The sequence below is a fragment of the Rosa rugosa genome, chromosome 3 (genome assembly GCF_958449725.1).
Source record: "Rosa rugosa chromosome 3, drRosRugo1.1, whole genome shotgun sequence".
NCBI lineage: Eukaryota > Viridiplantae > Streptophyta > Magnoliopsida > Rosales > Rosaceae > Rosa > Rosa rugosa.
The window spans coordinates 24,532,320-24,546,917 of NC_084822.1; the positions used below are offsets into that span (position 1 = coordinate 24,532,320).

The 14,598-nt window shown below is 40.0% G+C and overlaps 1 protein-coding gene across 1 annotated transcript; it reads right to left on the reverse strand.

The window, feature by feature from the left end:
• Nucleotides 1-10,583: 10,583 nt before the first annotated feature.
• Nucleotides 10,584-12,579, reverse strand: LOC133737016 (2-oxoglutarate-dependent dioxygenase 19-like). The gene is made up of 4 exons (XM_062164647.1): nucleotides 12,253-12,579; nucleotides 11,909-12,144; nucleotides 11,139-11,469; nucleotides 10,584-11,034 (listed from the first exon to the last, which is right to left on the reverse strand). The coding sequence occupies exons 1-4, from the start codon at nucleotides 12,529-12,531 to the stop codon at nucleotides 10,789-10,791; spliced, it is 1,092 nt and encodes a 363-aa protein (XP_062020631.1). The 5' UTR covers nucleotides 12,532-12,579; the 3' UTR covers nucleotides 10,584-10,788.
• Between the last annotated feature and the right edge of the window lie 2,019 nt (nucleotides 12,580-14,598).

The following is a 14,598-nucleotide window of genomic DNA, read 5'->3' on the forward strand; positions in this document are numbered from 1 at the left end:
ATGTTGCCGTGAAGGCATAAGCGTTAGAGCTCGTGAGCGGGAAGCTCGAGGGTGCCGGAAAGGCTTGAGCGGGAAGCTCGGGGGTGCCGGGAAGGTGTGAACGGGAAGCTCAGGGTTGCCGGGAAGGCCTGAGCGGGAAGCTCAGGGTTGCCGGGAAGGCTTGAGCGGGAAGCTCGGGAGTGCCGGGAAGGCGTGAGCGGGAAGCTCGGGAGTGCCGGGAAGACGTGAGCGGGAAGCTCAGGAGTGCCGGGAAGGCTTGAGCGGAAAGCTCGGGAATTGCCTGGAAGGCTTGAGCGGAAAGCTCGAGGGTGCCCCTGAGGCAAGAGAGTGAAAGCTCAGGAGTGCCGGGAAGGCATGAGCGGAAAGCTCGGGGGTGCCGCGGAGGCGTGAGCGTTAGAGCTCGTGAGCGGAAAGCTCGGGGTTGCCGGGAAGGCGTGAGCGAGAAGCTCGGGGGTACCGTGAAGGCGTGAGCGGGAAACTCCGGAGTGCCGCCGGGAAGGCATGAGCTGAAAGCTCGGGAATTGCCTGGAAGGCGTGAGCGGAAAGCTCGGGAATTTCCTGGAAGGCGTGAGCGGAAATCTCGAGGGTGCTGGTGAGGCAAGAGCGTGAAAGCTCAGGAGTGCCAAGAAGCTAGATGTTGCCGCGAAGGCATAAGTGTTAGAGCTTGTGAGCGGGAACCTCGATGTTGCCGCGAAGGCATGAGCGTTAGAGCTCGATGTTGCCGTGAAGGCATAAGCGTTAGAGCTCGTGAGCGGGAAGCTCGATGCTGCCGCTAAGGCATGAGCGTTAGAGCTCGTGAGCATGGAGCTCGGGGGTGCCGCGGAGGCTGTGGGCGTTAGGTAGCGAACCTAATCTTTGATACCCAAGCGTCGGGGGTTAACCGCCGGATCAATGGCTACCGTGGGATGTGTTAACCGGTCCCTTTACTCTTTCCTGGAGGAGAAAAGCTTGACTGTAATGCTGCGTAGCAGTCAACGCCATTATGAGGCGTTGCCTTACCGCTTGGCGGTTGGTCGTGGACCATAGACTCGTGGAGTCTTTAGACCCATTTAGGTCTCCTTCCCGTGGGGAGGGTTTGACAAAATATGGTGGCCAAGAGGCTAGACAAAATATTTTACATATAGTGCACATGTAAACCTTGCTAATTGTATGAACAACAAATAACCATGGCATAGTTTGTCTAAGTAAGCATCACATGTTTATTTAATTGAGTTGTAATTAAATAGAAGCATGGCCTATTTGTATAGCATGTACTTGTAGTAAAGTTGCTAATAACATTTTTGCATTGTTGTGAACATGCTTAAGGATCATGAAGACATGTAAATGCATATCAAGTGTGATATATTGTCGGCATGCTTATAAGTAGTAAAAGCATGGCATTGGCATGGCACTAGCTCAAATTCAAAGAGCGTAAAGGAAGATATAGTTACTTATCTTATGCCGATTTGGAGCGAGTTAGAGTTGGAATTGATGTAAGTGCCCAAATTATGTTGGAGTTGTCCTAGCCTCGCTAGCAGCCGTTGTCGCCGCCGGACTCGCTAGCGGAAGATGTTGTCGTCGGACACGCTAGCCTCACTGGAGGAATATGTCGCCGCCGGACTCGCTAGCGGAAGATGTCGCCGCCGGACTCGCTAGCCTCGCTCGCGGAATATGTCGCCGCCGGACACTCTAGCGGAAGATGTCGCCGCCGGACTCACTAGCGGAATATGTCGTCGCCGGACTCCCTAGCCTAACACGCTAGAGGAAGATGTCGCCGCGGACACGCGAGCGGAAGATGTCGCCGCAGGACTCCCTAGCGGAAGATGTCGCCGCCGGACTCTCTAGCGGAAGATGTCGCCGCGGGACACGCTAGCGAAATATGTCGCCGCCGGACTCGCTAGCCTCGCTGGAGGTATATGTCGCCGCCGGACTTGCTAGCGGACCAAAAAGTTCACGGTACATGACAAAGCCTTTGTGCTAGCTTCCCACAGACAGCGTCAATGTTAATGTTAGTGACCGAGGGGTCTAATTAACGTTTAGAGAGAGAGTAAAAGAGAAGACACAAGAAGTATAGTGGTTCGTCTCCCGCCTTAGCGGGAGACTACGTCCACTCGAATGTTTAATTATGTGTGTTGGGCCTTGCAGCCTAAGGGGATTACATGAATTGTAATGGGATGATGAGTAAGTGGGAAGAAGTTTCTTTTTATAGGGGAGGGAGGCTCCTTCCTTTACATGTTTTCCAATGTGGGATGCTAAAACCACTATTCTAGTGTAGAAAGGCCTATTATGGAGACAACTTGGCAAGACCGGGAATGTGGCTTCCCTGCGAGGTATTGGCCGCTTCCGACTACCGTGGCGTAGCTTGGACATCAGGCTACGGGATGCATGTCTCGGTTGGGCCCTACCATGGCTTGTGGGCCCCCCCCCCCCCAAGAGGGTGTTACTTATGCTTGGTGATGTAGCAAATCCTCCATATTAGGGGAGGTATGTACAACTAGATTTTGACACAATATTAACTTAATAAGCATAGTGCGGTCACATACCTTGGAAGAAATTGGGACTGTCGGCCAAAGACATTGGATATCCTCATAGGAAACCCCAAACTCTCCACTGCGGGCAACTTCATCCCTGTATTATTCATTTAATGCATTGGTCAAAAACAATAATTCTTTCAGCGGTCACAATAGCAACCAAACGTCAAATGAATTATTGACAAAAGATGCGAGGAAACTTCATATAGCATTAATGGAAAAAAGATTCAATGCATATACCTACATTCATGATCTATGTACAGTACCATTCATGACGTATGTGATTGCTTTCGAAAGAAAAGAGATTGAGGCAATGATACAAGCTGACTGGGAAAGATGAGAAATGTGTCTTGTGTCAACATGAGTGGTTCACGAACGTAATAAGCTGATTATTTCTCACTTAAAAAGAAAAGGACTATGATAGTCATGCTCGAACCACCACTGAATTAGATCATAAACAAAGGGAACTAGAACCATTCACAAACTAGAAGCATTCATGTTGGCTGACTCAGCTTACCTCCGAATCATCATCTAGGACATTTTCTGAGAAGAATCATAGCCAAGTTCACTACCAAAAGACTAAGACAATATCTCACAAACATATAGATAACATATACTGCATTTCATATTTTCATGTGCATCTCCCTGCTACATAAATAACATATACTGCATTTGATATTAAAAACAATATCCCACGACCATATTCTTGACACCTGTAGGGATTTAATATGTTTGACACCTTAACCTTCCTTTCAGCATGTAAAATACCCAATGCCTTAAGAATGCTGTTTAGAGGTAACACAGAAAAATTTAACTCGAAATTGTATTTGGAATTGAAAACATATGTATCTTTTCACAGATTTTAAAACATTTTCAACCATAATGCATGCCTGAAGCCTTGAACATTTTCCAAACAGAGGTTGAATGTTTGTTTTCCAGAGATGAGTGCAAAGCATCACTAAATTCTATAGCAAATCACCTAAACTGCTAAGTAGCACACTTGCTCACTTAGAAATTGGAAAATATAGGAAGTCATAAACAAAGTCTGCAACTTTGAGTTCAAACCGGATCAAAGCACACAGTGCACTCAACACCACCCTTTTCTATGTTTGTAAATTCTACAAGATTTTCTCCCCCATGAAAAAGATCATCCACTGGATTTTCCAAAAAATCAGTAATTGTTTTAATAAACATTAACAACAAGCAATTGCATTAACGAAGCATCAATTGATTCAATTCCAAACAATCAGCAGCTGCAGCAACCCAAACATGGATTTCATATACCCAATCAATAAGAAACAATAATTTCAGAAAACCAATCAGTTAATCCAAACAATAGACCCATTCAAAGAAGGAAGTTGTGTGTCAAATTTTATTCACCTATCAATAAATCACCTGAATAAAATCAAATCGAATCAAATATAAACCCAAAAACAAACGACTTAGAGGGGAATTTGAGCTTTATGGGGTGAATGCTAAGAAGAACTCCGGATTCGGTATTGTTGATATCACTTATATTACATACAGCCAAGCATAAGCAACGACCTCTTAGGTGGGCCCCACGACATGGTTAGTCCCGCCTACGACATGCATCCGGTAGTCTGACACCCTAGCTACCTCGCTATGGTGGAGGTCGGCCGGTATCTCGTAGGGAGACCACCCTCCCATAATCTTCAAGAGGCTTCAAGAGAAGTAAATATGTGTATTATGTCCCACATCAGAAATATAGAATAGAATGAGATTTCCTTTAGCTATAAAGGGAGGTCCTCCCCTTCTTAGAGGATGATGGATCCATGATCCCCACACTTGTATCACTAGAAAGGTCACTTGACCTCACTCATAGTAAAATCTCTAAGTGGACGTAGCCTTGCCTCAAGGGCAAGGTGAACCACTATACATGTCTGTGTCACTATCTCTCTCTTGATCATGCTTCTTAAGTAACCTGTCAATTTTGACCATTAAGTACTAACGTGGTTGAACTATAACCCACCTTTGTTATGACGTGGCAATGACTTGGAATGTCCAATTTGGATCCAGCTGGCACATATAGGGGTTTGACTTTGTTTTGGGACCCAATTGTTATTATTTAATCTCAAGTCAGAATCCACGCCATAAAAAATGTGGGTTCTATTCGAGCCACGTTAGTATTTGACAGTTAAAATTGACATATTGGGAATAAACTTATCAAATTGGAAAGGTAAGGGTGTTACTAATGAAATTAAAATATCAAGGACTAATTTTCAGTGTAAAGTTTAAGACTGAAGGGAAATTTTTAAGAACAGTACATGAACTTAAGGCCACTCCGAATTTTGGTGCCCAACGTTTATATAACCCAAAATAAGTACATGAACTTTTAATTCCGACCCAGTTTTCATACATGCCGTCACTAACACCGTTAACATCTATGCCACGTAAGGCATAGGTGTTAACGGTGTTAGTGACGGCATGTATGAAAACTGGGTCGGGATTAAAAGTTCATGTACTTATTTTGGGTTATATAAACGTTGGGCACCAAAATTCGGAGTGGCCTTAAGTTCATGTACTGTTCTTAAAATTCTCTCTATTAAACTGAATTCATCCTTTTAACTTTGTTATGAAATTTAATTTAATATTTGTATAATTCTATTTTATTTTATTAAACTCTCAATTATTTCCTTCGACATCTTTAGGGTGTACGTGGGTCGAGCTTTCCTTGATTTGTACTCGAAGGATTCGCATCACACTAAGTGACAAATAAATGTGTTTGATTTGGTGAGGTGTAAATTGAAATGTTACAATTCTCATTAAAAAAAAAGTGATGAATAAGGAATACTTGATTCTTTTATTGATCAATAGCTCGCCAGACACAACATTTTCTAACTAATGGCTAAAAAGTTGGACAAGAAAACCCACATGGTCAAAGAGCTAGATAAGTTTACAAGCTTACCCACTGTCTAATATAAATTCCCAACAAGATTACAAGTTTATATATTAGTCATGAAAAAAACCTAGACCGAAAAAAAACCCTAGAGAGTGAGCGCCGTGCGCGAGTGAGTTCTACATGGGTTTCCTTCCCCGTCCGGCGGCACGTCCTTGAGACGACGTCGTCGGACGGGTCTGTCAGACTGTGGGGCTTGGTGAGACCTCTAGGCTTGGACGGAGACGTGGTTGAAACGGTATGTGGCTGGCATGTTGTAATCCAGATCCGAATTGATCTGGTTACTAGGAGGTTCCGGTGGGTGGCTGATATGAGCATAAAATGCGACGTTTATAATGTTTAAACCCTATATTTTGCTAAGTTGTTTCCTTTATCTTGATCAATTTAACTTAGTTAGTGTTTTACAGGTGTAAATGGAGTCTCAAAGTCCAAATTGGGAGTGCTTTGAGACGTTCTCCTATATATACCTAGTGTATTTGGCGTCTCAAGGTCGACACATATTCTCCACAATTTCGATTCTCACCGGTTTGCTCTTGAGTTTCAGGTTTTCGCATCTTGCAAGTTCTAGCCGTGCCATCCTCCATCCTTTGCCGTGATCTTCACCTTGTGTTGCTGCCTTGGATCTGCTTTGGACATTGGGACATAGTCAAGGGTTGTTCATACCATCTTCATCATGTTTTCTTCTCGGTTTTGTAACTTGTTAGATAGAATTTATGTTTTCGTTTTTCTTTGTGCAAAACCGAAATCATGAGTTAACTTTCTGATTTTTGGATGCGATTTTGATATGCTTTTCTATGTTTGATGTGTTTGTGTGTTCTTGATTCTTGTTGATTGCCGAAATATGGATTGATAATCTGGTTTTGTTTTATAGATAACTTTTGCATGTTCTTGTTCTTTGGTGCGCAACTTAGAGTGATTGCATGTAATTGGAGCTAGTAATTAGGTTAAACGCTTCGTGACCCTAATTAAATATAGTAGTAAAGGCTTTGTACAAAGGTCGAGATCAGATTATGCATGTAATGAAAAGATTCGCTTCGAGTACTTGAATTTGCATGTTTATTGACTAAACTTTCACTTGCTCTTAATGATTTGAATGCATGAGATTATGAGTCGCTTCGATTGTGTGATACTTGCATTTGAAATATGTTGGTTAGGCGCTTCGTCGATCAATTGTGTAAAGGGAAGTCATATAAGGGACATTGGGCACTTGTAACTTTGTTTCTTGGTCGATATCTTTCCATGGTAATTAACAAGATTAAGGGATGCATGGATATGTTGTTCTTGAATTGTTCTTGATGAATTGTTTTCCAAAAATCCTTCTTTTCCCACCTTTGTATAGAAACGATTTTTAATCTTTATTTGTTTTCTGAAAATTTATGTTTTCAATCTTCAAAAACCCCCCATCTTTATGTTTTCTTGTTTGTGTAAATAATTAAAATTAACTTAGAATTTTAGGTAGCATGTTCATGTAAATAATAAAATAAAAAATAAAATAAAAATGTTTTTAAAAATTCGTGAATAGTGTCTCCATGAATAGTAAATATGTGTTGGTGTTTTCTAGGAATTAATTTGATGGTTTTTAGGAGTTTGTTTTGTGTTTTTTAGGAGTTCCTAAATTTTAGGGATTCTTTGGTGTTTTTTAGGAAAAGTAGTTTTGACTTAGGATTTCTTGTTTGACTTGGTCAATAATTTGTTTTCTTGTAGATTAAGTAATTCTAATTAGTGTATAACTAGTAATCCTTGTTGTATATGGGTTTCTAATGTGATTATGACATGTAAATTGTGTATAAATAGGAGTAGGATTTCCAAAACCTTTTCTAACTTGTTTTCTCTCTTCCTTTCGAATTGCCTATATATATACTTGTGATTTTTGTTGTTCTCTCATAATTCTTGCTCTCTAATTCGTGTGAATGTATGTGAAGTTCTCTAACTCTTTGTGATTCTATGTTTGTTCGAAATTTATGCATGCTTGTAACTTGTAAATTCTAATTTTCGTGAAAACTTGTATATGTTCTTAATATTTTCGTGTGATGTATATTCTATGGTTCTTTAATTCGTTTCTCACATGTTAGCACCCTCAATCCCCGGCTTGAACGATCCCTGCTTATTCTATACTAACAACTACATTTTTCAGGGTTTAAATTGGTGATTGCTTTTGCTCGTATCAGTGGCTGGGTTGCCCGGCGGTGCAGGTGCTTACGAGGAGTGTGATCTTGGGTTCGGAGAAAGGGCGGCATGGGGATCTGATGGGGATGAGGCGGGTTGTCCAATTGGACTTCCCGGTTAGCTTCTAGGTCCGATTGGGTGGTCGGATGTGAAGAAGGAGGTGTCTGATGGTTGCTCCGGTAATGGGTTTACGGTTTGGCCATCGGAAAGTTGCTTTCATGGTGCGCAGGCGGAGGTGTGGGCGGCTGGGGCTGGAAGGAATTCCAGATCCGATTTGGATCGAGTCTGCCTTCTGGGAGGCTTACCTGTGTACGCTGGGGTGACTGATTGGTGGTGGCAACAAGGGGCGACGGCGACGGCGGTGCTGCTGCATGGTTGGTGGTGCGTGTCTGCTATTATTCTGCGTCACCTGGAGGATGGGCTTAGGGTTTTTGGGCTGCTGCTGTTTGGACCGTTTTCTTGGGCTAGGGCTATGGGTCTCTCCTACTTGGGCTAGATGTGGGGTTTGGGCTCAATTTTGGGCCCTGCCCTGGTTATTTTTTTATTTAATGTTGTTTTTTAAGTTGTTTTGTTGGTATTAAGATCGGGTTTGCCATGGTGGCGGGGTTGGATGTTACTAGTGTTTTAGGGTTTGGTTTTATTTATTGTTGGTAATAAGACACTACTAAAGGTGTGGCAGAGACAATCTTATCTTTCGCAGTCTTGGGGTTCCTGTTTTGGAGTTGGGTCAGCAGCGGTGGCGAAAAAGTCTGGCATAGACAATCATCCTTGGCCTTCTAGTGGGTCCTTCCTGTCTGGGATCGGGTCGGAGGCGATGGCGTTTTGGAGCAGTGGTGGATGGATGGTGTTGACAATAGGGAGGTGATGGTGTTGGTTTTTTAGTCCCAGGTCTGAGTGTCCGGTAATCCACTTGGTTGAGTTTAGGTCACAACGAGTGTTGGCTTGGTCAATCTGATAGGAGCATTTTTATGCAACGTTTTAATAGTTATTTTCCCATATTTTGCTTAGTTATTTCCTTTACTTAATCATTTTTAATTTAGTTTCTATTTTCTAGGTATATTGGAATAAATGACAAGGAAATGAGCTGAAATGAAGAAATGGAGTTTTCCTGGTCCAACTAGGAATCCCAGTCAATGCAGGAATCCTGATGAGGCTAGGAAACCTGAAGGCATTAGGAGACCACATGACTTGAAGATGACGTGGAAGATATTATGGGAGATTAAATCTGATTTTTGCATGGGAAATCAAGAAGATTACGTTGAGAAAATCAAGGGAGAGTTTCAAGGGATTGTGCAACAAGAAAAAGCTCAAAATAAGTCTAGATTCGTTCCTTAATTCCCTCAAGATATGTTGGCTGAAATTAGAGAATAAAATCTGCAATTTTAATGTGGAAATCAAGAGAAAATCAAGGGGAGGACATTAAGGATAAAGCCATGGAGAGATTTAAGGGAGAAAAGGTCTAAAACAAGTCCCGATTCATTCCTATTTTCACCCTAGATATTTGGCCGAAAATTAAGAGAAAAATCAGAAATAATCTTGGGAAAATCAGCAACAATATATTAGGGATTTATTTTGAAGCTTTTTGATTGGTTGGATGACACACAGAGCTGACCTGGCGCTACGTGATTGGTCGAAGCTGTGTGGCAAAGCTTGGCCGTTCCCCTATATAAACCCCCATAATTCAGAAATTTACTATATACGCGAAAGCTCTCTCCATCCTCTAGAGCAAGCCACGAAGTTCAAGCAAGGCCGAAGAAGAAGAAGAACCAAGCCGTGAGCATCATCATCCATTCTCCACCTTGAAGCTTGCTTTCGAGATTCAAGACTCCATACGTTTTATCTTTCATCCCCATCTCCATCTCACGGTGTAATTCAACCTCTTTCTTTGTAACCTTGTTTGATTTCGTTGGAATTGTTTCTAGTTGACATATATGTTTGAACAATTGTTAAATTCTGGAATTTTATGATTAATTGAGAATTTTCAGATTCATATATTGTAATTCGAGAGTTGCTTATGTGAGTTTGTTTAATTAAATTTGCTTTACAGAAAACTTTTATATGTTTATCTTATTTGGGTCGACACTTATAGGATTTGCATGTAATTGGTGCTAGGTTTAAGAACATAAATCAACTTTTTGCTTTGTGTGACTTGAATCAAAAGTAGTAAAGGTTTTGGACAAAGATCGAATTTAATTAACGAGGATTGCAATTAGGTGGACTTTTCCATACTAAGTTGTATACTTGAGTTGATAGCCTTTCTCTATGTCTAATGCGTTAAACATGTCATGATTGACTAGCTTTCTAGAGTTTGATTACATGTTTGATAGGATTGATCTAGGTGCTTTCGCTTAGGTTAATTAGCATTGAAAAGTAAAATATGGGAAATTGTTTGCTTTCGAACGTTTCACATGATCAACTCCTTTCTCATGACTTAGATGAACAATATTAGGGTTTGAATCGATTTCAATCATGGTTTCGGTTTTGATCTTTGTTCTCTCATTCCATCATTATCTTTATGTTTTTGCATTTTAATTGTTTTACTTATTTAGTTTTATTTTCGAAAACCAAAAACAAAAACCCCCCTAATTTCGTAAATAATGTTTATACTTGTGAATATCTTTGTGAATATTATACTTTGTTTTAATTTTAATTGTTTAATTGTTTGACAATGACAGGTGTACCCTCAATCCCCGGAATAGAACGATCCCTATTTGCTTATACTACTAACGATATTTTCAGGGTTAAATTATGCGCTTGCTCAAAGCGTATCACAATCAAATGCTGGTCAGGAGGACTCTGGTTGGTGAGTTTGGTGTCGACACAAGTGAGTTGTCTAGTCTTAAGAGTTATTACTGGCTGGACGAGAGGTGAGATGTTAAGGATTCACTGCTCCTGCGCTTTTGTCTTTGTCATACAGTTGTAGTGCAAGTTTAGAGTCAGTCATTATAGAGTTCCAGTGTGAAGTCTAGAGGTCATTTCTGGGTTAGAGATGTCGCCTAAAACTCGTTGTACGCAGTTCATTATTAATGAAGTTCTTATTTGATAAAAAAAAAAAAAAAGATTACAAGTTTATGGTGAAGTAGCAATTTATTTGTAGCTTATTTTGCTAATTCTGTATCTCCTTCCCAACTTGTTTACTGTAATATGTCACTAATAAGAATACCAGACACCAAGCCATCAGAGTCTTCAAATATTTTAAATACGCACACGATCTAAGACCGCTTTCCCATCAAGCATGCTGCTTTGCTGAAGTTCTAGGTAATCCTTATACTTCATCCCAACATATGCTGGTGGATGATTTCCATTTTCTACCAACTTTGATGCCGGAGTCACAACTACATCTAGAGATGGACCAGTTGGAACGGCAATAGATATTCTTGTACCTTTGTTGTTTAGCGCTGCTCGATGTATGTTGCTCCTGTACTTCCCATTGCTAAAGATCTGGTTGTGATATACAGTGTGTGGTAAAATTAAGATAAAGAATTAATCCTACAAGTTTCAACAATATATGTATCTCAGAGAAATTAAACAAGCTACATACGTACCTCAAGGTGATCGCCAGTGTTAACAAGAAAGGAGTTGGGTATGGCGTTGACATTGACCCACTTGCCATCGTGTTGCACTTGAAGGCCATTAATTCCATTTTGAATGAGGAGGGTGAGAAGGCCATGATCAGAATGAGGGGGCATGCCCAGTGCAAGCTCTGGCTGTGGGCAAGGAGGATACAAGTTTGCAATGAAGACCTGTAAACCTTCGGATTTCACATTTAAGGCCGTATCTAAGTAGTCAGCTTCCAATCCTAAGCTCAGTGATATTCCTTTTAGTAGTTCCCTTGTAACTTCTTTTGTTCTCTTGCAATACTCGGATGAAAGTTGACTATACCAACGCCAATAAAATGTAAATGAGTTTCACTCAATTCACAAGCAAAAACACAATATATACGTGTATCTGGCTGAACACCACACACACGCATATATATATATATATTAATGTACCACTAAAAATACAATAGTCAACAACCCTGTTTAATGCAAACACTGAAACACACACACACACCCTCCCTGTCTGTAGCAGAAAGTGTAGGGAATAATGGAACATGGAGAGTTAGCATGTGTAAAAAATATATGAATAATTCGATAATAAAAACAAATAATGGCTCTGTTCGATACTTTCATATGTATCATTCGAATATAGATTTATATATTGTATTGTTTTTAATAAAAGATAAAAATGGAAAACTGTAAATTCCTGCACAAATAATTAAACAGAAACTGTAAGAAATTGAAGAAATGTAATCAGGAAGCAATAAATGTACCTGAAGCCAGCGGGTTTATCAGGGAAGTGAAACTCAGGGTATACAAAAACCTTGAGAAAATCTCTCCAAAACAAGACTTTATCCACCGAAGCATTGAAGCTGGTGCCACACCTTATCGGGTCCAATACATGCTTCCCTTGATACTCGTGCTTCTCCTCCTCACTCAGATAAAAAAATCTTAAACTTCCATCCATGACCGCTTTCATCAGCTCCTCAGGAACACCATGATTGATCACCTATATATACGCACGTCCAGTTATTAAATATGAAATATCAATATGTAAAAGAAGTTGATCGAGCGAGCAGCCTAATTTTAGAAGAAAAAATTAAGAAAATATATGTACCAGGAAAAAGCCCCAGTCCTCGCATGCTTTACCAAGGTCGCTGATGGCTTTGGACCTCTGCTCCGGAGTACCAGATGTGAGAAGAGAGAAGTCAACGATGGGGATTTTTGAATCGTAATCTATCAAAACTGACTCATCTTGAGGATTAACGGGGTATGTATAAGTCGAAGGAATAGAAGTGACTTGTGATGACTCTGAAAGCTTCTTGACGCTGGTCAGTATTGGCGGTAGAGCAGTATGTGAGTACTGTGTAACTACTGGATCCGTTGCTGCAGCCATAGAAACAAGAGAGAAAGGGAGAGAGAAATGTATGCGATAGATAAAAAATAGGTCGAAGTGATGTAGAATATAATTGTATTTTTTTTTTCTCGAGTTGTGCTTTCCAGAATGTGTGGCTCCTAAGGCATCAGGCATGCCGCATGCACACACTGACGCGGCTGTAAGATAAAACAAAAATCTACTATGTGTCAAACGATAACGGAAATAAACGGTGAAAAAAAAAAATACAAACAAAGTAACCACCGCTTTCCTCTTTCTCAGAAAAAAGAAAGGAAATGATACATATACCGCAGCTGCAACTTATGTGTACCTTTTCTTTTAGGGATAATGACCACTTACCCATAGAATACCAAAATATACCTCATACACTCTACCAACTTATTTTCAACCTTATTTACACAAAAGTATTCTCTTTTTCTCCAAACTATTCTTTTCACTTAATGTTTATACCATTAGTACCCTTCTCTCTCTCCAATTCTTGCTTTTACTATTAATTTATTTCCTATTATTTTACTTTTGATGAAATACGGTGGGCCCATCTTGAATTTATTTGTCTAGATTATAATTGCAGCTAAATTTCATCCTCTATATTCAAAGATAAACTGTTAAATTTTACTATTCATAATTTCGATCGTTGACAAACTTGAGTTAATTGCTATCTGTAATATTACGAGCAAAAAATTGAACAAAGAAAGAGAAAAGTTGAGAAAATTAAAAGACTGTAGAGAAAGTCTTAGAAGAGAAACTCCTGATTACTGAGATATCATTTTTAGACTTCAAACAAGAATCTATAAGACTGAGCAGAATATTGAAAATCTCTTATATACTCTGAAAGAGGAACAAAAACCTCTTGATTACATGAGCATTGGTTAGATCCGCAAATCACTGGTATCAGAACTTGCAAAGAGCTCAAAAGGGGAATCCCCAATGAAAATAATGTCTGATTTAATATTAGAGAAGTTGAATTCTCTACTTAAATCCTCTGATGAGAAACATCAGACCCTGCAGAAAGAACTATCTAGATGTCAAGATCATCTAGAAAAACTACCTGATATACTCTACCAATTAGAAAAATTGGAAAACAAAATAGACTATATCAAGGAACTTCCAAAAACGGAAGAAGAAAAGCTAACAAATGTTAGCAGAAAAATCAATGAACAGCAAAAAACGCTGGATTCTATGAAGATTATATTGAAGGACAAGAAATTGCCTACAGTAAAACCAAAGAAAACTAATGGATTCAAACCATTAGAAAGACCAGAGAAAAATCCTGTTCCAAACATGATTTTTCTGGAACCATCTACTAGTCAAACTAGTATTCGGTATGAAAACCCGAAAGAAACCAGAGATGTCAAAATGATGAGCATCTTCGGAAAAAAGAGAGTACAACTCCTAAATGCTGAAGAGTTCGAATACAATGAAATCGAACATGAGGTAAAAAACTCCTCAATTCCAAAGTTAGATTTTAATCAAATCTACAAAATGAGAAAATTTGACCAGATGGATAGCCATCATTTCAAATTATTGGAATTCACAACCCCCTCTACAACAAGAGAAACAGATCTCTTGATGATCACTCCTGCAGAAGTTGCCAGGGCAAAAACAAAAAAATTTCAATTTATGCACATTGAAGCAGTCCAAGTTGGCATAAAACTTCTTGCCCGAGAAGACATAAACTGTTCAGTTCTATGTGTCTTACAAGACAATAGACTAACAGATTTTCAAGCTAGTTTGTTGGGAACACTTGAAGCATCTCTATGCAATCAAGTAGCTTATTTCAACTGCTTCCCAAATTTCTCTACCAGCTTGAAAGACGCAGCTCACTGTCTCAGACTGAGAGTCAAGACAGATGGCATATCAATGAAAAAGGATATGCAAGAACTCGCAATAGTATACATAATATACTATAAACTAATGAGTACCACAGTAGAACCAAAGACAAGGATATCTAATATCCCAGGTCTCACTACTGGATTCCTCACCAGTCAGAAGAACCATTCACAACAGATTCACAAAGTTGCTTGGAATGAAGTGACTTTTCCTATTGAATGGAAAATGTCTGGTCCG

What these genes read in the sequence shown, in the direction of transcription:
- LOC133737016 (XM_062164647.1), bottom strand. Translation starts at nt 12,531, where the DNA reads ATGGCTGCAGCAACGGATCCAGTAGTTACACAGTACTCACATACTGCT. An exon ending in AGGACTGGGGCTTTTTCCTG is followed by an intron (nt 12,145 to 12,252) that starts GTACATATATTT and finishes GCGTATATATAG; the next exon opens with GTGATCAATCATGGTGTTCC. An exon ending in ACACTGGCGATCACCTTGAG is followed by an intron (nt 11,035 to 11,138) that starts GTACGTATGTAG and finishes TATCACAACCAG; the next exon opens with ATCTTTAGCAATGGGAAGTA.